Below are 24,563 nucleotides of genomic sequence, written 5' to 3'. Positions count from 1 at the left end.
CTGCAAGCTCTGCCTCCCGGGTTCATGCCATTCTCCTGCCTCAGCCTCTCGAGTAGCTGGGACTACAGGCGCCTGCCACCACGCCTGGCTAATTTTTTGTATTTTTAGTAGAGATGGGGTTTCACTGTGTCAGCCAGGATAGTCTCGATCTCCTGACTTCGTGATCCATCTACCTTGGCATCCCAAAGTGCTGGGATTACAGGCGTGAGCCACCACGTCCAGCCTAGCGCTTTCCCTTCAAAATTCATCTTTTTATGGGAAACCTTAAATATTAAACATTTAACCATGTAGGTAGTAAAACCATGCTTAGCAACAGATTCTACATATTTAGTCAGATGTTCTTTTTAAGCCCTGATGACATACCAATGCAAATTAATTCATATTTCATTGATCTATCAAAGTGTTTCAGTTCTCACTTGTGTCAGGTTCTATATATACAATGATCGTATATTTTAAATAAATAAATAGACATGTAATCTGACAAATGCATATATGAGCATAAATATATGCACACACAGATATATGTACACACATATGTGTATACATACATACAGAACCCTTGAAATAGGGATAGTCCCAGAGTAGCATTTTATACGTTATGTATCATATGTGCTCCCCTACACCAGTGGCTTTCAACCAGAGGCAGTTTTGCCCCACAGGGGATATTTGGCAATGTCTGCAGACACATTCGGTTTTCACACTGGCAGGGTGTGTTGCCACTGGCATCTAATGGATAGAAGCCAGAGGTGCTGCTGAACATCTTACAATGAATAAGACAGCCCCCACAGCGAAGGCCTATCTGGTCCCAAATGTCTGTAGTTCCAAGGTTGAGAAACCTTGTTCAGCGTAGTGGTCTGAGGCATCAAATATGAGGAAAATCATACTCTTCATTTTATTCCAAGCAATTGACGGGAAAAAAAGAAAAAATGCTTATCTTCACAATTGCATTTAAATCTCATCGGTCTAAACTGGTTACATTGCTACATAAGAAGTAACTTCCATTGTGAAACCTTTACACACTTTAGAAAGGAGAGACATATCTATTCCCTTCTATTATTAGTCCTCAGTGGTCTTTTATTTTCACTATCCTAGGCATTTTCCCACAGTATCAGAGAAAAACTGCCAGATAACGTGAAAAAATTAGGATAATTCTGACTTTACCTATTCGGAAAATAAAAGTTGCTGTAGTTTCTAGCACAATATTTTGTGTATTTCACATACATCAAAAAGAAAATGTGGTTACATGTTTTAGTATAGCTTGTCTATTTTAAACAAAACTATTACGAAGACAAATAACAATCTAATTTATATACAGCAGGAGCTGAGTGTGCTGGCTCAGGCCTGTAATCCCAGCACTTTGGGAAGCCAAGGTAAGACCGTGTCTCTACAAAAATTAAAATTAAAAAATTAGCCAGGCATGGTGGCATGTGCCTGTACTCCCAGCTACTTAGGAGGCTAAGGTGGGAGGAACACCTGAGCCTAGGAATGCCATGAGCTATAATCTCAACACTATACTCCTGCCTGAGAAACAGAGTGGGACCCTGTCTCTTTTTAAGAAAATAAAAAATAAAAAAAATTTACATACAGCAGTAAGGTCTACATTTTGCTTCCATATATGAATATTTTGCTGCAAGTTGGTAATTTATAGATGATAATAGAACTTTGTCGTTGAAGAGACCCTGGAATTTATTTTCCCATTTCCTAATATCACATTTCATCAAATATAAAATGGCATTAATTGTAAGATGCCTTGTTATATTGTGTACCACTGAAAGAAAAGAAATGCCGACTGAATATGACATGCCCTCAATTGTAAGACACATCTCAATTTGAAAGACATCCAAATGTAAAAATGGTGCATATTAGAATTGATACAATATAATTCTTTACTATCATACCATTCCTTCTTTCTCAGATAAAAGCTATGTGTCAAATTCTTCTCTGATAATGTAACAAGGCATACACATTGGACAAAACACATAAATGGTGAGAAAGCTAAATAAATAAACCAAAACCTTACATAACTCTAAGATTCCTTTTAAGCTATAGGTGCAGTGGGTACTTTGCCAATCGGACAGGTTTTTAAAAATCCTGCATTGTCTTGTTTTAGTCATATTTATTAAATGAGGAAGATTATAACAGATATTAAAATGAATAAAAATTAATTGGATCTCAATTAATAGAAGTATTGGCAACTTTGTGTGGGGGAAGAGAATAGAGACAGAAGCTGCCACCTTGTACAAAAAGATAGGTAACAGGATTTTTGTTTGGAAAAATAAACTTTACTACCTTGGGATCAGATTATATTTAAGCTAATTTGTGTTTCCTCTGAGCTCTACCTATAATGAAAGTAATAAAACTAGATATATCCTATGATTGCTTCGAGGCACTCAATAATATCCTTGGGTATAAAAAAGAAATTCACTCATGGTTTCTATACTAGATTTGGCACTGTAGGAAAGAGGAGGGTGTGGAGGGGTGAAGCTGTGAAAGACTTAGCCAAGAGGACTAATCCTTTCCTAAACTGAAGAAGTATTTCATGGAACAGTCATCTACCCAAATATTTGTATAGGTCAAGTTTTTCTTCCTGTAGGAAGAAAGACTCAGGAGAGTAATTGCCCAGCCAAAGTGGAAATTACGCTATGTGTAATTTTAGTTTGTTACTAAACAAATTTTAGTTTATTACCAAAAGCTGAAAAGCAGATAAAGCAAGCAAAACAAGCCCCACTGATGCATATGACATTGCTGTGCTGGGAAAAGCTTCACAACGCTGCTGGCTGCAGACTCTCCCAAGCATAGCCCCAGTACTAGTGAACTGCCTATTTGCACATAACAGCCATGAAGCTGCCAAAGTTATCAAAATCCCAATGTGCTATCTTAGTAATTCTGCATAAATAACTCTTTGAACACCAAATCAGCACTGAACAGAGAAAACAGCCAGGGCCTAATGCTTCTGTACCAACCAAGTGCAAAATAGCATCAACAACATACGCCTTGGCATCACAGTATATTACAACGTAATCATAAAATGCAGTGTATGTTGAATCCAACAGCACTCTTAAGACTGAAAAAGGGTAGCCTTAAAATCTGAACCATGTGCAACAAACTGCTGCCTTTCTGGAGTTGAAAGTAACATTTGGCTTATCCAGAAGTTGAGGCTGGAAAATCAGTCTAGTGAGAGCCTCAGTTATCTCTCCAGGCAGTAAGCATAACTCTTGTAATTTATTTTGCAGTTCGGGAAATCCCCTTTCTACTTCCAAATGCATATTCTAGAAAATGGGAGGATAATCCTGTACCATTGCTACACCACAACATGTAACCCTTTTTTGAAATTTTAAAGCCAACTACAGAGGCAAATTGAAAACAGGTTGCTTTTAAAAAGTAAGTAGGGAGCTTCCAAATGTCGAAACATGTATTATCTCGCGAGAAATTATAGAGGTATACTGAGGCCCTTGGTCTAGAAATCTACGAAGAAACTTCATGTTGACTCCAAGTAAATCAGGAAGTCTTAAGTCCTGTAAACTCAGATTATGCTTATTCTTATTTTGAAATGGAGTTCTCATTTCCATTATTAGTTTATGTACTTAACTCATTGTATATTGATAGGACTTTCTGTAAATATTCTGTGAGTAAATGATCATTATAAAGTCAAACATGGAACATATGAACATGTTCTGCATTTATATAGCATTCATTAACTGATTTCAGCAGTGAATCAAATAAAACTTTACAAGTTAAAGCAACGCATTGGGCTAGGTGTGATGGCTCATACCTGTAATCTCAACACTTTGGGAAGCTGAGGCAGGTGGATCACCTGAGCCCAGGAGTTCAAGATCAGCCTGGGCAACATGGCAAAACCCCATCTCTACTAAAACTGAAAAAAATAGCCAAGCATGGTGGCTCGGGCCTGTAGTCCTGGCTACCCAGGAAGCTGAGCTGGGAGGATCACTTGAGCCTGGGAGGTTGAGGATGCAGTGACCTGAGATCGTGCCACTGCACTCCAGCCTGGGCAACAGAGTGAGACCGTGTCTCAAAAAAAGAAATAAATAAAATAAAGTGACATATTGAATGATGTGCATAATCATGGACCTTTAGGTTTATAAGGAGTCATCTTGTCCAACCTCCTCAATTTACAGTTGAAGAAACTGAAAATTAAAGAGACAACTCCTGCCTCTGGTAACACCCTAAGTCAAAGATATAGTCCAGGATGGTATCAACTTCTTCTGTCTCTAAGGCCAGTATTTCTACCATGACCCATTGCCATCACAAGCCTTCATAATGATTAGAAACAAAACTAAACCTCTATATAAGTTACAAATTACTATAAGTCAAATGACTTTAATACTAGTAAATGAAGACAGTTATGGCCAGCTGAGGATAGTATTTGGGAAGACAGAAGCTACAATACAAAAATATTTACTAAACTTCCTATGTGATGACAGTTCTTCATTTAGTTTTTACAGAATTTCAAAGGAGATTCACATTACTCTTCATAGCTTAAAGATGATGTAACTGAGACTGAAAAGCCTCCACAGCAGAAGTTCATCTGAAAACCTTTTAATCTATAACCCAGGCAAACACCTCTCGGCTATTCCTGTAGGAAAGCCTACTCATCATTTTCAGCTCCTATAAGAAAGACATAGGGTATGTTTGGCCTAGAGCAAGACGGTCATTTTTCTTACACTGTGTGAATTGCCCTCTTTTGTTGAAAGCAGAAATCTGTAATAGAATCACTGAAGGAGGTGTGTGGGTGTCTTGTGTGAGGGAGAGAAAGTGAAGTGAGCACTCAGGCAGTCAGTGAATCAGTGACACTAATGTTCATTAGTTTCTAAAAAGAGATTTCCATACTATTATGATCTTTCCTTTATCTCCCTATTGATTTTTCTTTCTTTCTTTTTTTTTTTTTTCTTAACCAAATACCAGGTCTAACATTCACTTGGTTTGCTCTTCCTCTGCATGTGACTCTCCCGTATCATTTCCACAAGGTACTGGATTTATGTGTATCAGCCCTGTTTCCAAAACATATTTGTTGACCATGTGGATAGGCCAATTAAGAAGTATATGGAAATCATCAAGTCTATTTCCACATTGGTATTATGCAGAAACTGATTTCCAGACCGGTATTACAGCCAGTCAGAGACAAAACTGGGACTTGAGGCAAAGTTCCGCCTCAAATTGAATACTCTTCTCACTGTACAACATACGTGGTTGCATTGTTGGCCCAAAAAGAGTAAGTGTATATCACTGGTTTGGGCAAAGTATATTACTTAATTCAAGCCAATATCATCTTATACATTTTTAATGACAAAATTGGGGAATCAAGAGATAGAAATCAGCACAGGATGGTGGAAAGACTACACAGGCTTCATAGCTGGACAGATCTAAATTTTATTTTAGCTCCTTCATTTACTAGCTACATTAGTTTGGGCAAGTTGCACAACTTTTCTGAACTGGTTGCTACCTGAGAGTTCTAAGAATTAAATGTACTGAAATATATAAAGTATGTAATGTATAGTAGATGCTCAATAAGTATTGGTTTCCCTTAATTCCCACCCACCACAAAAGAGCTATTCCACTTCTAGCAAATTCCTTTAGCTATTTGGGTCTCAGCTTCCTCAACTATAAAATGAGGAGAAACCAAAGGAATTCCAAATTCCCTCTCAGGCTCATCGAGAATTAATTCTTTAAAGGAATTTTAAAGAAACTCACCTTCTTTTAAATTAACAAACCCTTAAGTACCTGCTAACCATCCTAGGCACTGAACAATTCCAACCACCACCAGAGAGCTATCTATGCATTCAACGGAATGGGATCCAACTCCATAGTACTTTAAGTTCCACGAAGAAAAATCATTATGCAAACAAAAGAACCCTAGTTTTAAGGAAAATGCTTCAAGGATATTACAAAGCTAATGTTAAAAGTAAAAATATTTTCAGGGTATATCTGAAATTATTACTCTCTCTTTTTTGCTAGGATGAAAAATGAGAACCAAGTGTTCATACCATAGATATGTAACAAAAGACTCAAGAAATTCTTAGTTAAGAGAAATGAGTGCCATTTTTTCAAAGATAAAAAATGAGCAATAAACTTCTCTTCCCATATGTGTATTATGCTGGGTCTTAAATTTTAAGATACTTGTGTCATTCTGAAACATAAGGGAAGAGAATTTATTCTGAGAGATTGTTTTACAGTGATAAACAGCAATATAAGAAGATATTTTTATGTTGAACTTCTTATAAGAAGTTCTACATATTACTTTTAAAGTTCATGCTTTCGATTTATATTATCTAAAAATGAAATGTAATTTAATTTACATTAATTTAAATGTCTGAATCTTGTAAGTAAGACCTGGGAAAATATTAACTAATCTTAACTAAAAGTTTTTTCTCCTTTTCTCCTTCACAAGTAAACCATTATCAATGGATTTTCTGTTATACATAAAACTTTTTGCAAATAACACTTCACATGTTTAAAAGACTATTTCAAATCATGATCAGGGCTCCTAATCTGGTTTACCAAAAATTCATTTGAGGTTTACCTTGTTACCATACCTGTCAAATACTATTCACCTATATTGTAGAATTTTAGAATGCATATCTTAGGTGATAAAATATCATCAACAAAAAACCTTTTCCTTTATGAGTATGAAGATATACAGAAAGGGCCCATTTTAATATTATCTCAATATGTGAAATTAACAATGTAATCTCTTTTTTAAGTGACAGCTGTTTTCTATGGGCTAATTTTTTTGGTTGTCATAAGTAATGATAGAGAATAAAGTATGTCCCTAACACAGGTTGTGTACAGAGGTCCAGAGAGCCACAGACACTTGCATTAGGTATATATTTATCAAGTATAGGATAAACCAGAGGCAGAAGGCCTGGATCCCATTTCTGTTGTTGAAACAAACTTGATACATGATTTTTGGACAAGCCACTTTATAGTTCTGTTTCTTCATCTATGAGACAACAAGTGGAACTATCTGATGCCTGTAAGATTTTCTTCTGGTTTCTACTGTGTGGACCCTCAATACAGCATTTGAAGGGCACAGGATATGGGGCCAAAGCACTCATAGGGGAGCACTTACCTTATGATTCTACTGAGACAAGCCAGCTTCTATAGAGAGCCAGACACTAAATGGCTGGCTGTGTGCCTTGGCTGAAGAATACCATCTTTGTCTATAAAGGCACTTAAAGAAACAAACTATTTTCTAAACAGAGTGAAAAAACAGGGAGTGTCTGAGCCCTCTCAACCTGAGACTCTTTGTGTCCTCAGCCTCTCGACTTGGCTGCCAGAAGGCACTGAGTTCATTTAGGCAACCTATGCTTTCTGATCCATATGATTAAGAGAGATAATTCTGAAAATGAATGGTTTTCATCCTCAGTTCCACAGCGGCCCTTGAAAATACATATATTTTACACAGTACCTACATTGTTTATAGCAACCCCTAGGACACCTTCATAGAACAGAGTTTGGAATGGTGGTACATATGATATGAAGTATGAAGTGGGCTTAAATCCTGGATCTGCTATTTTACTGCTGTGCAATCTTAGGCAAGAAGCTGAACCCCTCTGGGCTTCAGATTCCTTTTCTGTAAAATAGAGAAAATAATAAAACCTAACTCATAAGGTTGTTGTAAGGGCTAATCAAGACAACGCATGCAAAGCAGTTAGCACAGAGCCTGACATAAAGTGAATGTTAGATGAAAAAGACAGATAAATCCCGGGACTTGGGGCTCCCTAAAAAGACTCATTTAAAGGCTACAAACAGTTTGCTGGCAGTGAATAGCATCTGCTGGTCTTTCCTCTTCTGAGCAAACAGTATGGCAAAGATTCAAAGCTGGGCTCAGCTCTTACTAATAGGATCCTGCAGGAATTAGGAGGAAATGAGATTATCTTGAAAGTAGAAAAGAGTTAGTCTGGTTTAAGACAAGACCTTTAAAAGAGATAGAAACACAGGCAAAGACACACACACATGCACTTAATATGGTCATACAGAATCAGACAAAGGGGGTTATTATCCTTTATGCCTTTGCAAGTGTTGCCAACATTAAAAGCTACAGAACTTGATAACTGGATGGCTCCCTAGAGACTGTCTAGTTCAACTCCCTCACTGGACAGATAAGTAGCTGAGGCCCAGAGAGGTTAAGCAACTTGCTTGAGGTCATTCAGCAGTAAATGGCAGTACCAAGACAAACAAGCCTTCTGACCTTTCCCACTTGCCCACCCAGTACTTGATCTGGCATCTTTCAGCAGGTCAGCATCCTGTCCTTGCTGTGCCAGGGTATTTAAAAAATAAATACATAATCCACACACAAAGGTTTCTCAGTCCTGCCCAGGTTCCCAAAAAGTACAAAAGCAACCTCAGCCCCCAAGACCCTCTTTCCAGAGCCTTCCCTCATGGGACTAAGGGAAGATCTCAGTCCATCTTGGGCCCTCTCCTAAGCCCTCTTTGGTGTAACTACTCTTTCAGTTCCTTCCTCACATCTACTCTTAAAGGTTGCTTCTAGAAATTCCCCGCCTCAAAGGTCAGGCACTTCCCAGGCAGAAGTTAAAACCTGTTAATTTGCAAATTCTCTGCTTCCCTCAAATGCTATAGTTTGAGACAGGAAGTACAGACTCCCTTAAGTTTCCTCCAGCCTCCTTGAGTGAATTCAGTCACAACTGATGCCTCCCTCCCGAATATAACTAGGTCCTTTTATAAATCATGTGAGTGTGTGAAGGGCTGGAGAACCCTTAAGTATGCCTAAGACAGGGAAGAGGAGGAAAAGGCCACCGAGGAAGGAAAGATCAATTGCGGGGAGAGGGGAGACCGGCAGAAGGAGCACCCTGACCAAGCTGCAAAGTCTGGATCCCAGAGACAGCTAGCTGCTGGGACTGACTCACTGCTGAGGGGCCGGAACTGCGAGGAGATGGCACAGTTTTAATTATAAGCTCTGACTAACAACAGACCGGTGCCCCCAACTGCACACGTAGGAAGCAGGCAGAGGCTACCCCAAAGTGGCAGAAACAAGGAACTCTCTGTTCCTCCTGCTCCCTTTTCGCCTCTCATCTGAGGCTTGCCACTCCGCGGACACACCCGGCGCTCGCCAAGTTGTCGCATCGCCCCCGGTGGGGAACGCCCCTCCCTGCTCTCCGGACAATTGGAGGGAAGCACAGAGCAGCGGGGGTGTCTCCGTCCTGCCAAGGGCTGCCTGTCCCTCGCCCAGTGCGGGGAAACTGGTACGAGAGAATGAATGGCTTTCGCCGAGCGCCGGAAGCTGACGGGCGTGGGGCGCTTCTTGCCCCCAAGCACCCGCGCCCGCGTGGAGCGTCCCTCAGCCCGGGTCTCTACTCTGAGGGTGAGAAGCGTTCGTGTCACAGCCAAGGGTTCCTTCCTCACACGTGCACCCACCCGCAAGACCGGAAGGAAAGCTTCGCTTTTGCCTTCCCCCCTGCCCCCCGGCCCTCCCTACCTGAATTCCGGGACCAGGTTAGGCTGAAACCCGTAGATGGCAGAGGAAAGAGTAACCAGCCACCCGGGCTTGTAACTCCCGTTCTCGCACTCCAGATAAGGCGGAGACCACTTGAAGTGGCTCTTGTCCCCGCCGAGCCCGTCCTTGCGCCGCCAGCTGTGGCCCAGGCCCCGGGGCCCCTGATTGGGGCCGCGGCGGTGTAAGTGGGGCCTCCACTTGCGCCGGAGGCCGTGGAACCACTCGGTCTCCAGGGTGGCGTTGGCCAGGTGGGGTGCGGAGGAGGACAGGTCTTGGAGCAGGATGCGGCTCTCCTCGCGCGTGGCCTGGAGGAAGACCTGTGGGGCCGGTGCGGACAGCGAATCGGTGCTGAAGGTGATGGCCGCCCGGGAGATGCTGGGCTCGCCCTCCAGAAGGCTCCACACCAGCGCCTGGTACCAATCCAGGTCGTCCTGCAAGTTCTGCTCCCGCGACTTATTGCTCTGCAGCATCGCGTTGAGGAAGTTGGTGGCGTGTGTCAGTGTACCCAGCGCCCCGTGCAAGGAGGGGTGCGCGCTGGCCAGGGCTGGCCACTTCCCCGGCAGGCCCGCCAACTCGTAGCGGCCGGAGCAGTTGGCTCGCTTCAGCTGGTGGGAGTCCCCGGTGTAGAGGTAAGAGGCCACGTCCATGGGCACCTCCTCGGCGAGTTTCTGCGCCAAGATGGTGCCATCGGTGGAGCGGCTCCAGGGAGCCGAGGAGTCCGAGGCAGAGGCTCGACCCGGCTGCTGGGCGTGCGGCTTCCCCTTCGGGGTCCTCTCTCGAGGGGAATCCGGCCGTCCTTGGGGGTCGCGGCTGGCGCCAACAGCTCCCAATCCCAGCTGAGCAAGCAGGAGGCAGAGGAGCAAGGGGTAAGCCATGGCTCCCATCTGCCTCGCAGAGAGAAGAGGAGGGAACGGGAGGAGGGGGAATCACTTTTTAAATTTGGATCGTCAGTTTCTCAACAGTCAGACTTTTTCGAGGAGTCTTCCCCCTTCTCCAGATGGCACCCAGTCCAAAGGACTTGAAAATAAGAATGTCTCGAGATTGGCCCCGGGTGGCTAAGCTACCGTCGCAGAAATCAAGTCACCTGTGGCAGCGCTGGCCGTGCCCGCTGCGCGAGGGGCCGGCTGGGGATTACGCACCTCGCAGCCTGGAGCCGAGCGGGTTACATGGCCTCGCGCTCCCAGCGGCTGGAGTCAGCCCGAGTCCGTCTCTCGGCCCGGCTGCCGCCACCGCCGCTCTCATTGAGGCGCGTTCAGAAGCTGCTGCTGCTGCTGCCGCCGCGGCCGCCGAAGACGCTGCTCCATAGTCTCACCCGCCGCAGGTCGTTCCCGCCTCCCGGCACTGGCTCCTCCTCGACCGCTTCGCCCGGAGGCGCGGGGCGCGCGCCCAGACCCGCACCGCGAGCGCAGCCGCGACTCCCGAGGAGCGAAGACGTCCTTTAAGACGTTCGTCTGTCCGGAGTAGCGAAGGCCGGGCGGCTGGTTAATTGCAGCCTTTAGGTTTGGCCGCAAACCACACTCCAGCCTCTCTCCCTGCTCCCTCCTCGGGGGAGGAAAGCCAGTTTAAAGAGGCAGCTTGGCCGCAACCAAACCCTTGTAGGGCGGCTGCAAGTCGTCTTGTCCCCTGTTTGGTCGGCTCCTCTGTCAATCAGCCGACTGCCATTTGTGGGGCCGGGGAGGGAGCTGTCCAGTGCTGAACCCGAGGCGGCCCGCGGGCGGCGGGGGCGCGGGAGGCAGCCTGCCGAGTCCTCGCACCCACTCGAGTTCCGGATGACTCGGAAACCTGAGTGGGTGGCGTAGGGTGGGCGGGAGAGGGGGGAGAAGCAGAGATTCGGTGGCTCAGAGCGAAGGAAACTTGGACGTACTGAGGGGGAGGGTGTTGGCGTCTTGCATGCTTAGTTAAATCAGCCTTTTGCCTGGAAAAGAGGGAGAAGGGAGTAGTTTTCATTTCTAGGTGAAATTAGACAGAAGGGACATAGGATGGAGACGTGTCCCCCTGAGCATCTGCTCATTTTAGGCAAATTATCAAATCATCTTCCTTGTTGTCAGTTAAAGAAATGATTAAAACATACTTGTCTAGGATCATCTTAGCTGAGGGAGTAATGGAGAAATCTACCAGCTGTGCTTTAAGGAGAGAAAAAAAAGTCATATTTAAGGAATCTCTGCTTGGGGGCCAGAATGGAGGGGAACGTGTAAAAATGTATGCAAGTAAAGATGTGTAAGGGAGAGAGAAAGGGGGAGGACTCATGAGCTCTGGGAGAATGAGAAGGAGCCTGTGTTGAGTGAGAAGGGAAATCGTCCTGACTGGGAGTTCCTGGAATTGAGAGATAAGAACTAAGACTTCTATTTAGCTAAAGGTTGGGATATCCCAGCAGAAGAAAGAAGAACTGAGCAAGTATGCCAAGTCCCCCAAATTATTGGTAAATTTCTTAACACAATCTAATTGATGTTTTGACGCTTATTAGAGAATTTAAGTGTCTTCTGACACTCCAAAAGTAGACTGGTACCAGAAAAGTAGTGTTTTGCACAGCTAGCTCCACTTTCCATATGCACCTCTATTTTCAAATTCCCCAAGAAAGACACAAATAGAAAATATCCAACTTACTTTAATTCCCAACTAACAAAAATGTCCCTCATGGCATTCTAAGCAGGCACTGCTTAGATTCACTGTACTATTTCATGTCATCCTTCCTATTGAGAAAATACTTAAGGACTGGAATGTAAGCTCCAAAAGAGCAAAAATCTTTGTCTGCATTGGTCACTGAGGTACCTTGAGCACCCAGAACACTACCTGGCACATAGTAGGCTCTGGCTAAATAGTTGCTAAATTAGTGAATGAACGGGAAGATCATGATGATGAAGCTAACTTAAAAATCAATCTCCTCACCCAAGAAGAGAAGTCTGCCTGACACACCAGTGATGAGGGTTTTTGGAAGAAGACACAGCAACCAGTTTTTCAAACCGCAGTGGTTGGTCTCCAAATGAGTTTTTATAGTTATGCAAAGAGTGGTTATTAGATTTGTATTTACTTACAAGTAGATTTCATGTTCATATCCGACTTTTTGTTTAAATTTTGCTTTGCAATGTATGCTCCTATGCTAAGTAAAGGTCATCCCGGTTTAGTGCTCTGCCACAGTATGGGTGGCAATAATAACAGAAAGAGTTTCTGCTTATTTAATGTATCAAAGTATACACTATGGTATTCCATTTACTTAACCATCTAAAGTCCAAAGTATAATTTCCTCATTCATTGATCCTTTTAGAAAACCTATATAACTTATTAACAATTCTTTAAAATCCTCTAGTATCTAACTTAAAAAAGAAGACATAATTGTATTCGTAGATCCTTCTGTAAGTAATCAAATGAACTAAGCACAATCAAAAGACCTGGATTCTGGTTCTAGCTTTATTTTAAAGGAAGATATATGATCACTGGCAAGACATTTAAAATTTCTGTGTCTTGGGACACAAACTGTGTGTGGGCCTCGGGATTTCACATTGAGGTTGTACAGGGGAGGCACCTGAGCTAGTCTCCCAGGGCACCAATCCTTTCCCAAGTTATTTTCTAATGAGAAAGATGCAGAATATGAGAGACTCTTGCAATTATAGTATTCCCTTCAATGGATCCCCTTCAACCTACATTGCCAAACAGCTGGGATGAGCTAGTTGGATCTAGAACAGCACTGCCCAATAGAAATACAATGTGAACCAGAAGTAGGATCCTTATAAATAATTTCAAATGTTCAAATAGCATATTAAGATAGTAAAAAGAAAAAGACTGAAATTAATTTTAATAGTAAATTTTATGTAACCCAATATATCCAAATTTTTATCATTTCAATAAGTAAACAATGTAAAAGTATTAATGATATATTTTACACTTTTTACACTAAGTCTTCAAAATCTGATTTGTATTTTACACTCACAGCACAAGGCACTTCACACTAGCCACATTTCAAGTGCTGACTAGCCACCCGTGGCCAGAGGCTACCCTAGAGTACAAGCTCTAGAAGACAGTCCATTGCGGTCCAGAGTGCTAAGAAATCTAGGTCCATGCAAGATAAGGCGCAAAGTTCCAAATGCTCTAGGAGTTCTGGTCCATTTAATAGGTCTGGAATCAAGGTAACTGAGTAGGTAGATAATCCTATGTCTATGTTAGTATCTATCAGTAAAGAGAATAATCCAAAAGAGGTTCTTTTAAGGGATCAAGGTTTGACACACACACACACACACTCCTCAAAGCAGACGACAAAATTCTACACCATCTTGCATAAGACATATTCATTCATTCAACCAATGTTCATTGAGCCTCTACTATGTATCAGGCATTGTGCTTGGTACTGGGACGAAATAGGCACATCTTCTGTCTACGTGGCTCTTACAGCCAAGTGGGTAGAGAGAGAGAGCTAGAGATAAAAAATGCAAACAAATAAATAAGACAATAGCATGTTGTGATAAGTACCATGAAGAAATAAACACTGTGAAGTGATAAAGGGTGCAAGGTACAGGAGCAGAGAACATATATAAAGAGATAAAGGAAAGAAAGACTATGAGGAGGTGACAATTGAGCTGAAACCCCAAGAATGAGGAGTAACTGCCTAGGTAGTAAGTAGTAGTGAACCAGGTAAGTGTAAGATGGGAAGAAACTTACCTTAAGTAGAGGGAGTAGTGAATGGAAGCACTAAGAATACAAATATTCTCTCCTTAGCAGGAAAGGCAAGTGGAAAAAAATAAATGCAATATGCTAACGGTCATATGTAATAAGAATAGAACAAACAATCGACACAAAGGAAAATCATTTTATAAGATAAGACAGGAAGTGGGGTGGGGATGATTATCTCCCTCCCCCAATTATATAAGCATGCTTTGTAGATAGAGATAAATATCCCTATGCATGCCTCAAAATTAAGAGCTAAGTTGTCTAAATGAACATATATACTGTGTAGGAGCTTTATTGTATTTTAATAGAACTATGGGTACATGACCTATGACCATGGGTGGAAAAGCCCAAGGAGTTTTTCAACACAGCCTGAAAAGTCAATCTAATTGCTTTAGAACAACCAAATTTGCACTGATGAAAAAGCAGTATGTAATGGGCATATGGGTTATTAGTTGTCTTTATATGATTGATTTATCACTATTATAAAGAGGAAGATGTGACATTAACATATCTTTAAATAAAATAAAGGTCACAAACTACCGAAATCATATTTTATGTGAGCAGTATAGGTTGAGTTTTAAAAAACATTTAAATACAGCTTTAAATCATTTAAATAAGCAAGGATTAAGACTACAGGATGTGGTGAAAGGGCACTGGATTGGCCATTGAGAGACTCAGCTCTAACTGGTTCTACCATTTTCTAATCATGTGACTCTTGACAATTTTTTACAACCTCCCTGAGCCCTTTCTCTGCATCTAGAAAATAGGAGTTCTGTTCAGATACGTAGTCCACAACTGGAATAATTACAGCTAAGTGTGAATCATAGTCTATGCATATTTACCAGGAACTCATTGTTCTTGTCCTCCCAGATTTATAAGGTAAAGGTTATTTTTAGATTAAATAATAATGGATCTCAGTAAACAAAGTAGCACAACTCTGGTCAAATTTCTGATAATGTAAATAAAACTACAGACAATATAGTTTTTTAATATAACACAAAATCAGAAATCCAGTTCTTATTCCTGAGTCGACTGAGACTGGCTTTCTCTAAGTATATGTTATCCCTGTGTCTCATGTGCTCGTTTGCAAAATGAAGATTATAGTCTTTGTTATCCAAGAGTAATGGTTTTGAAATTTCAGGATGCAGAAGTATCGCCAAAGAATTCAAATTTTTGATCTGGGTGAGACTTTAGCATCTGCATTCTCAGGTGATTCTGATAAAAATGATCCGTGGAACACATGCTGAGAAACACTGCCTTGAGCCAAGGAAAATAACTCTAAGATATTAGGAGAAAAGTCGTTTCGTCGTTTTTGTTTTTTGTTTTGTTTTGTTTTGTTTTGGTAAACACAAAGGCTTACTAGCAATTGTGAAACATAGCCTGTGAAAAAATAAAACCAGTAAAAAGTATTATTAATATTATATTTATATAGCACTTATAGTGGCCAGGCATTATGCTAAGGATTTTACATACTTTAGCTCATTGAATCTTTATTATAACACTGTAAGTTTGGTACTGTTTCCACTTTACAGATGGGAATCAAACAGCCCAAAAAATAAATTGCCCTAATTCACCCATCTGGCTCCAGATGTCATGCTCACAATAATTAGACCAGTGACTCGCAAATGTTTATATATTGGATTCACCTGGAGACGTTTAGTCAGCACACAGATTAGTGCCCCTGCTCCCAAAATTGCTGATTCAGTAGTCTGGAATAGGGCCTGAGAATCCACATTCTTAACACATTTCCAGTGATGCTAATACTGCTGGCCCAGGGATCACACTTTGAGAACCACTGCCCTGTACCATGCTTTTTACCATTATAATCTGTTGCCTCTATATGCTTACACATTTCCACGTATTTTACATGGAAAAAGGAGAAAGTCAACATGAATGAATGAAAAGATGCCTAAAATCTGCTAAGAAAAAAAATGTCTCTAGTTTGTCTATTTCCAACTGAGAAAGCTTACCCAAGATATTTATGTTTTTCACTTAGCAATTTATTCTCATCTGCCTCCAGTTTACCCTTAAACTCTTACTCCCTGTCGGCATCACTTCTAACAACACTCCAACTCTTTCTACAGTTATCTCCTCTGCTTTTCACTATGAAGGCATGACTTGGGCTGTCCCTGAATTCTCAATGAAATGTTTTGTTTTTGTTGTTTTTTTAAGTACTACTAAAAACAGTATCATCTCCATAGTCACTGGGGCTTTGACCCAAATTGCTAGTTTCCTCCATCTTCTCCCCATCACACAAAATTGATTGGTAAACCCAAAGACACCTCAAGAACTTTCCAACCACAAGGGAAGAAAACACTAGGAGATGGTATTTATGTAGGAAAATCCTGAATGTGCTAAGGCAAAACATTTACCTAAATGACTTTCCATGTCATTGACCTGACATGCAGTGCAGTTAAGGGCCAATATACCATTTACTAAAAATTATAGCAAATTATGGACAGCCCAACTCCATTCAATCCAAAGACTGCCTGCCTTTCCCATCAAGAAATAAAAGCAACCAAAACTTTGAAACAAAATCTACTGAAAAGGATTGATCTTGTGGATAAGAAGAGATGAGAAATGGATTACTTTTTTTTTTGCTCAATTTTGCCTGCTTCCCTCACTGGAGGGAAGCACATCACACCTTAAGTATATGTATGTTGTCAGAGCCCATAACATTGTTTCCATCAGCATATTACCTTGTTACCTTGGGTGTCACGGGTGTTTATTTCATAATCAATGTAGGACTTGGCTTTCCGTCTTAACACAGGAGATGAGGAAAGTTGGGAACTTCAAGTATTCGGGACTGTTACTGGAAGGATGGGCCATGAGGTCCTTGGTTTTTGGAACAAAGAATTGAACAAAACATGCAAACAAGTATTAATAACAAAGGAATGAACCACAGGAATGAAACAGCAAAAGGAGGGATTTATTAAAGCAAGGAAGCACTCCACAGGGTGGGAATGGGCCCCAGCAAGTGGTTCAAGGGCCCAGTTACAAAGTTTTCTGGGTTTTAAGTACTCCTTTTGAGGTCCCTATCGGCTCCCCCTTATCTGGATGGTGGATTTGGTCCGTGGCTAAAGGCTGAGGTGAATTGGCACCCTATGCAGATGACGGGATGGTCCATACTTGGCCCACGCCAATCCCGGGCATTTTCCTTTCCACCTGAGCCTGGTGGACTAGGGAGGATTGCAGGGAGGGTAGCCTTTGATCCTTTGCTACTCTGGTGTGGGGAGATGGGGTTTTTCCTTTTGGTTTAGCTTTAGGAAGTTTGTGTTAATTGCTCTTAGGTTCCCTGCCCGCAGATCCAGGTGTTTTCCCTTTGAGTTAACATTAGGACATTATCACGAATTGGCCTTAGATTCCTTGCCCCAGACTTTGGTGTTTTCCCTTGGTTCAGCTTTAGGAAGTCAGCACCAACTTGCCTTAAGTTCCCTTCCTCCAGACCCTATTCTCCTGCCTCAGGACCACGCCTATATGATGTGTGCACATCTCACACACACACAGGACACACTAATTAATGACAATTCTTCATTGATAAAGAGCAGAAACGTGTGTGACAACATGGATAAACCTGGAGAACATTATGCTGACGTGAAATTCACCAGGCACAGAAAGACAAACACCACATGATCTCACTTATATGTGGAATCTAAAAAAGTCTCACAGAAGCAGAAAGTAGAATGATTGTTACCAGGGCCTGGGGTGGGGGCAGGGAACTGGGGAGATAGTGAAAAGACACAAAATGTCAGTTAGACAGGAGGAATAAGTTCAAGAGATCTATTACACAACATGGTGACCATAGCTAACAATAATGTATACTTCAAAATTGCCAAGAGAGTAGATTTTAAGTGTTCTTACTACAAATAAATACTAAATATGTAAGGTAATGCAAATACTGAATAATTAAGGTGGTGGCTCACACCTGTAATCCTAGTACTTTGGGAGGCTGAGGCGGGCAGATCACTTTATTCCACGAGTTTGAGACCATCCTGGCCAACATGGCGAAATCCTGTCTCTACTAAAATTACAAAAATTAACCAGGCATTGTGACGGGTGCCTGTAATCCCAGACTGCTTAGGAGGCTGAGGCAAGAAAATCACTTGAGTCTGGGAGGTAGAAGTTACAGTGAGCCAGGATCACGCCACTGCACTCCGGCCTGGGCAACAGATAGAGACTCTGTCTCAAAAAAAAAACAAAGTTGAATAATTCAATTTAGCCATTCTACAATGTATACATATCTCAACACATCATGTGGCATACCATAAATATATACAATTTTTGTCAATTTAAAAAAAATAAAAAGCAGAAATTATAAATCCAAACTTACAAAGATCAGGTTAAAATAATAGGAAGCTGCTTGTAAAATGTTTACTATTTTTTAAAATTGAGGGAAAATAATCCAGTAGTGTTGATTTTGTTCAGATTTCAGATATTATCTTGATTTTATTTTATCTTATTACTTTTTTTATAGAGACAAGATCTCACTATGTTGCCCAGACTGATCTCGAACTCCTGGCCTCAAGCAAATCTCCCACTTCGGCCCCCCAAAGTGCCGTGGCTACAGGCATGAGCCCCTGCCCCAGCCCAGGTATCATCTTAAAGTTAGGATTGTATGAAATAACAAAACAAAGAAACAAACATATCACAGAAATATGTGCTAACAAAATATTGTGAAAAGAGAAAATTACTGCATATGTCCTGATGGAAATATCTTCAGGCTAAGAAAATGGACTATTACCGAGGTATGAGTCAAAACAGAAAACTGTTTTGTAGATCTATAGTTGTATTTTAACTGCAATATTATGTATGCCTAAAAATGTTTCCTCCAGACCTCTGCTGTCCCTAAAGAAAAAATAATGGTGACAAATTTACTTTCAGGTTTTTTAAATCTAACCTCTAGTCAATTGGTCTCTCCTCCTTCTCCTTCCTCTCCTCCTCCTCCTCCTTCTCCTCTTCCTTTTCCTCCTCCTTCTCCCTCTATTCTTTTTCTTCCTTTTTCTCTGACAAGCATCAAGTGCTCAATGAGAAATTAGCTGTAAGTGTGAATTGTCCCCAAGGGAAGGGAAGAGAGGGAACTTCCATATCTGTGAGGTACTTATTAAAATGTACTAAAAAGTGGCTTGTTTTGATTGCTTTGGGTGCTATCATTAAAGTAGGTCTGATGCAGAAGCCTCACTGCTGTGGCCTATATAAATCGTTTCTACTTGTCACTTTGATGTACGCTTTGGAATGAACAGTTTCGGGCAAGATTTTGCCTGCTGTTTACCAACAGCTCTCTAGTCAGACACACAAGAATTTTAGAGTTTTGGTATAACAAGCTTTCAGCTCCCTTTGTTCTCTGTGTCAAAGAAGGTTCTTCAATAATAGGACTGACTTCAAGCATACATGACCATCACTCATCACAATATCTGGGGAGGCATGAGTTCTTTTAGAGCACTATACAGAAATAACAAGTTCTTATATATTGCATTGAAAAACACAAGCTAGAGGACAGAGGGCAAAAAAGAGAAACAATTTTCAAGAATCCACAGTGTCATGAGTACCAAATGTGATTAAAACGTAACCATTTCAACTGGTTGTTTTTATATCCCAAATCAGATTTTTTTTAAGTAAAGAATTACAACTTGCCAGGCACAATGGTATGTTCCTGTATTCCCAGCAACTAAAGAGGCTGAGACGGGAGGATCACTTGAGCCCAAGTGTTTGAGGCTGGCCTATGCAACATAGTGAGACTCTGTTTCTTAAAAAATAAAATAAAATTTAAGGAAGACAAAAAAAGTGATAAGAAAGCTCTCTGAATATCAAGGTTGTTTTCATTGAAATGGATTAACCAAGAAATGAGAATCTCATTTCTTGAAGAATCAGTTGTGGTCTCCAGTAAAACAATATCCATGTATCAGAAATGAGCTCTATTTAATTCTGACTAGATTGACAGGTGAACCAAATAACCATGGGACTCCATCCCTTTCCTACTGTTCTATGATAGACTAAGGAATACATCCTATTATGTCTACACAAACAGGAAAACTGGTAAATATATATTCAACCATAATACTTGTTTTAAGCATCAGAATCCAATCTATTTTTGCCACCACTTCTCTCATGCCACATTTTCAACCTGACATTTAAGACCGTTTACTGATTTTTTTTTTTCTTATCCCGCCAGTTCTTCACTATCTTTTGGAGATTCTCCATTCCAATGAAGTTAACCTGTTTACACTCTCCCATTATAAGTTATTTGCACACTCCAGTCCTATGTTTGCCTTTGTGGAAACTAATTCTATTGAGAAAACTTTCACAAATATGTGTTTCCTCTTCTTAAAACCTTTAACAACTACCAACTCTCTGAATAGACATATATCCAAAGACAATATATAAATGGCTAATAAGTGTATGAAAAGATATTCGGCCTCATTAGTGATTAGAAAAGTGAAAATCAAAACATCGGGTTCAAGTTGGTGTTTGAAAAAAACAACAAAAAAAGAAAATCAAAACAATAATGAGATACCATTACATATTTTCTAGAAGGACTATAATAAATAAGATCGACAATAACAAATGTTGGTAGGGATGTGGAGAAACAGGAACCTTCGTGGAGCAGATGGGAATGTAAAGTGCATATCCACTTTAGAAAACAATTTAGCTGTTTCTCAAAAGTTAAACAAAAACTGACAAATGACCCAGCAATTCCACTTTTAGGCACTTACCCGAGAGAAATGAAAACATATGTCCACACAAAGGTGTGGATGTGAATGTTCACAGCAGCATTGTTCATGACAGCCAAAAACTGGAAACAGCCTAAAGGTCCGTCAACCAGTGAATGGATAAAGAAAATGTGGTGCAGCCATGTAACAAAATACTATTCTGCAGTAAAAATGAACAAACCACTAACCCATGCAGCATCATGGGCACAGCTCAAAAATATTATGCTAAGTGAAAGAAGCTAGACACAAGAGACCATGCACCTATAAAAAATATCCAGAACAGGCCGGGCGCAGTGGCTCACGCCTGTAATCCCAGCACTTTGGGAGGCCGAGGCGGGCGGATCACGAGGTCAGGAGATCGAGACCATCCTGGCTAACACGTGAAACCCCGTCTCTACTAAAACTACAAAAAAAATTAGACGAACATGGTGGCGGGCGTCTGTAGTCCCAGCTACTCAGGAGGCTGAGGCAGGAGAATGGCTTGAACCCGGGAGGCGGAGCTTGCAGTGAGTCGAGATCGCACCACTGCACTCCAGCCTGGGTGACAGAGCAAGACTCTGTCTCAAAAAAAAATAATAAAAATAAAATTAAAAAAATATATATCCAGAACAGGCCTGGCATGGTGGCTCACGCCTGTAATTCCAGCACTTTGGGAGGCCAAGGCAGGCAGATCACGAGGTCAGGAGTTCGAGACCAGCCTGGCCAATATGGTGAAACGCTGTCTCTACTAAAAATACAAAAATTAGCCAGGCGAGGTGGTGCACGCCTGTAGTCCCAGCTACTCGGGAGGCTGAGGCAGAAGAATCACTTGAACCCAGCAGGTGGAGGTTGTAGTGAGCCAAGATCATACCACTGCACTGCAGCCTGGGTGACAGAGCGAAACTCCATATCAAAAAAAAAAAAAAAAAAAAATCCAGAACAAGCAAATTTATAGAGACAGAAGGTAGACTAGTAACAACTCAGCCTAGAAATGAGGACAAGAATCAACTGTAAAAAGGATCTTATTGTTGGGATAAAAGATGTTCTAATACTAATTAATGGTGACAGAGGTGAAGCCGGCTGAGCTTCTGGGTCAGGTGGGGACTTGGAGAACTTTTCTGTCTAGCTAAAAGATTGTAAACACACCAATCAGCACTCTGCGTCTAGCTAAAGGTTTGTGAACGCACCGATCAGCACTCTGTAAAAACGGACCAATTAGCACTCTGTAAAATGGACCAATCAGCGCTCTGTAAAATGGACCAATCAGCAGGATGTGGTCGGGGCCAAATAAGGGAATAAAACCTGGCCACCCAGCCAGCAGCGGCAACCTGCTCCGGTCCCCTTCCATGCTGTGGAAGCTTTGTTCTTTCTCCCCTCACAATAAATCTTTCTGCTGCTCACTCTTTGGGTCCACACTACCTTTATGAGCTGTAACACTCACTGTGAAGGTCTGCTGCCTCACTCCTGAAGTCATCGAGACCACGAACCCACCTGAAGGAAGAAATTCCGGACACATCTGAACATCTGAAGGAATGAACTCCTTGACGCACCATCTTTGAGAACTGTAACACTCACCGCCACGGTCCGTGGCTTCATTCTTGAAATCAGCGAGACCAAGAACCCACCGGAAGGAATAAATTCCGGACGCAATAGCTCAGTGAAATTACTAAAAATCATTTTATTTGAAAGTAGTGATATGTAAAATGTACCTCAATAATTTTATTTTCTTTTATTTACTTTTTTTTTTTTTTTTTTTGAGACAGTCACACTCTGTCACCCAGGCTGGACTGCAGTGGCATAATCTTGTCTCACTGCAACCTCCGCCTTCTGTGCTCAGGTCATTCTCCTGCTTCAGCCTCCTGAGTAGGTGGAATTATAGGCACATGCCACCACGCCCGGCTAATTTTGTATTTTTAATAGGGACAGGGTTTTGCCATGTTGGCCAGGCTGGTCTTGAACTTGTGACCTCAGGAGATATGCCCACCTCAGCCTCCGAAAGTGCTGGGATTACAGGCATGAGCCACCACATCTGGCCCATAATTTTATTTTAAAATCAGAACTACCAACTCTAAGTAGTCCCCCAACAATTCACAATTCAATCAACAATTCACTTGATTTTCTAGAATCATCTCAGTTCTTATGAACTCATTTTTTATAATGTGTTTTATATTTCCTGATTTGATGTTATCTGTGAACATTTATGTAAACAAGAAACTTCTGGTTGCCTCGTCATCTATATAATCTATTATTTTATTTTATTTAGCAAATAAATATCTATTGGGCATCAACTATGTGCCAGACGTAGTCCTAGCCTAGATAACATCTTTGATGTTCTAGATAAAAGATACCTAATTGTTCTAGATGAAAGTGATATAGCAGTGAACAGTCACGTTTCTGCCATCATGGTGCTTGCAGTCCACAGAGGAGAGCAACAATAAACAAATAAAAAATAATATGACATAATTTTAAGATGTAATAAATGCTTTGAAAAATACAGTAAAATAAGAATATATATAGGGATTGGTGGTCAGGGAAGGCACCTCTGATTAGGAAGCACTGAGCAGACAAGTGAATGATGTGGAAGAGTGATGGACAGGAACACCCAGGAGAACAAATTTCCTGGCAAAAAAATAACGATCATAAAGGCGCTGATCAAACTCAGTCTATCAACAGGATCAAGCTCAGTCTATCCCAGGAATAGCATCAACAACTGCATGGATGAAGGCCAGGTAATTAGGGATAGAAAGAGGAGGCAAGGATCAAATCATGTAGGACTTTATGGGAAGTCATGGGGGGATTTTGCCAGGAGTGACAAAATCATAGGGGCTGCCATACAGACTTAAGAGGGAGGGTAGGAGAAGAAAAGAACCAGTTAGGAAGCTGTTGAAGTAGCCAAAGAAAGAGGTGATGGTGGTTTGCACTAAAGATGAGTGGGGATGGTCATAGTGGTTGAAAATTGTTGAATTTAAGATTGTAATTTTCAATGGATAAAGAAAGCAGGGTAAACATACATAGTGGAATACTATTCAGCCATAAAAAAGAAGGAAATCTTGTCATTTGCAACAACATGGATAGAACTGGAGGTCATTATGTTATGTGAAATAAGCCAGGCACAGAAAGACAAATATTGCATGTTCTCACTCATATGTGGGAGCTAAAATTTAAAATTTGAACTCATAGAGCTAGAGTAGAATGATGGTTACCAGAGGCCGGGAAGGATAGCGGGGAGTGGGGGATAAAGTGGAGATGGTTAATGGGTGCAAAAATGCAATTAGATAGAATGAGTAAGATTTAACATTTGATAGCACAATAGAATGACTACAGTTAATAATAATTTATTATATATTTTTAAATAACTGAAAGAGTAGAATTGGAATGTTCCTAACACAAAAAAATGATAAATACTTTTGATTATGGATACCCCAATTACCCTAATGTGATCATTATACATTGTATGTCTGTTTCAAAACATCATATTTTGATAAATATAAGCAACCATTTTGTACTCACAATTAAAATTTTTTAAATTAATGTTTAAAAAGATTGCAATTTTCAGAAGATCATGAATGTTTCCCATTAATACTCCCTATATATTAGATGCAAATAGGATTTTCCTAGTGTAGAAATAATATGAAAATCATTTCTGTAAATCCGTCTGGGAACAGAATACTAAATTTAAATTTCGAAAGATTTTTATTATTTAGAAAAATCACTGTTCCTGCATATCAGCATAAAAGTACTTTTAT

The 24,563-nt window shown here is 41.0% G+C and overlaps 1 protein-coding gene across 1 annotated transcript in view; it reads right to left on the bottom strand.

The window, feature by feature from the left end:
* Positions 1–10,496, bottom strand: part of GPR158 (G protein-coupled receptor 158) — a 422,582-nt gene extending 412,086 nt beyond the window's left edge. Inside the window, exon 1 of the mRNA XM_003821403.5 lies at positions 9,455–10,496. Coding sequence (XP_003821451.1) covers positions 9,455–10,356 — 902 coding nt within the window. The 5' untranslated portion in view covers positions 10,357–10,496. The remainder of the gene's footprint in view (positions 1–9,454) is intronic.
* Positions 10,497–24,563: the final 14,067 nt, after the last annotated feature.

This window comes from Pan paniscus, chromosome 8 (assembly GCF_029289425.2).
Source record: "Pan paniscus chromosome 8, NHGRI_mPanPan1-v2.0_pri, whole genome shotgun sequence".
Taxonomy (NCBI): domain Eukaryota; kingdom Metazoa; phylum Chordata; class Mammalia; order Primates; family Hominidae; genus Pan; species Pan paniscus.
Note: the sequence above shows the minus strand (reverse complement) of the source record. Positions and strands in the feature narration are given on the sequence as shown.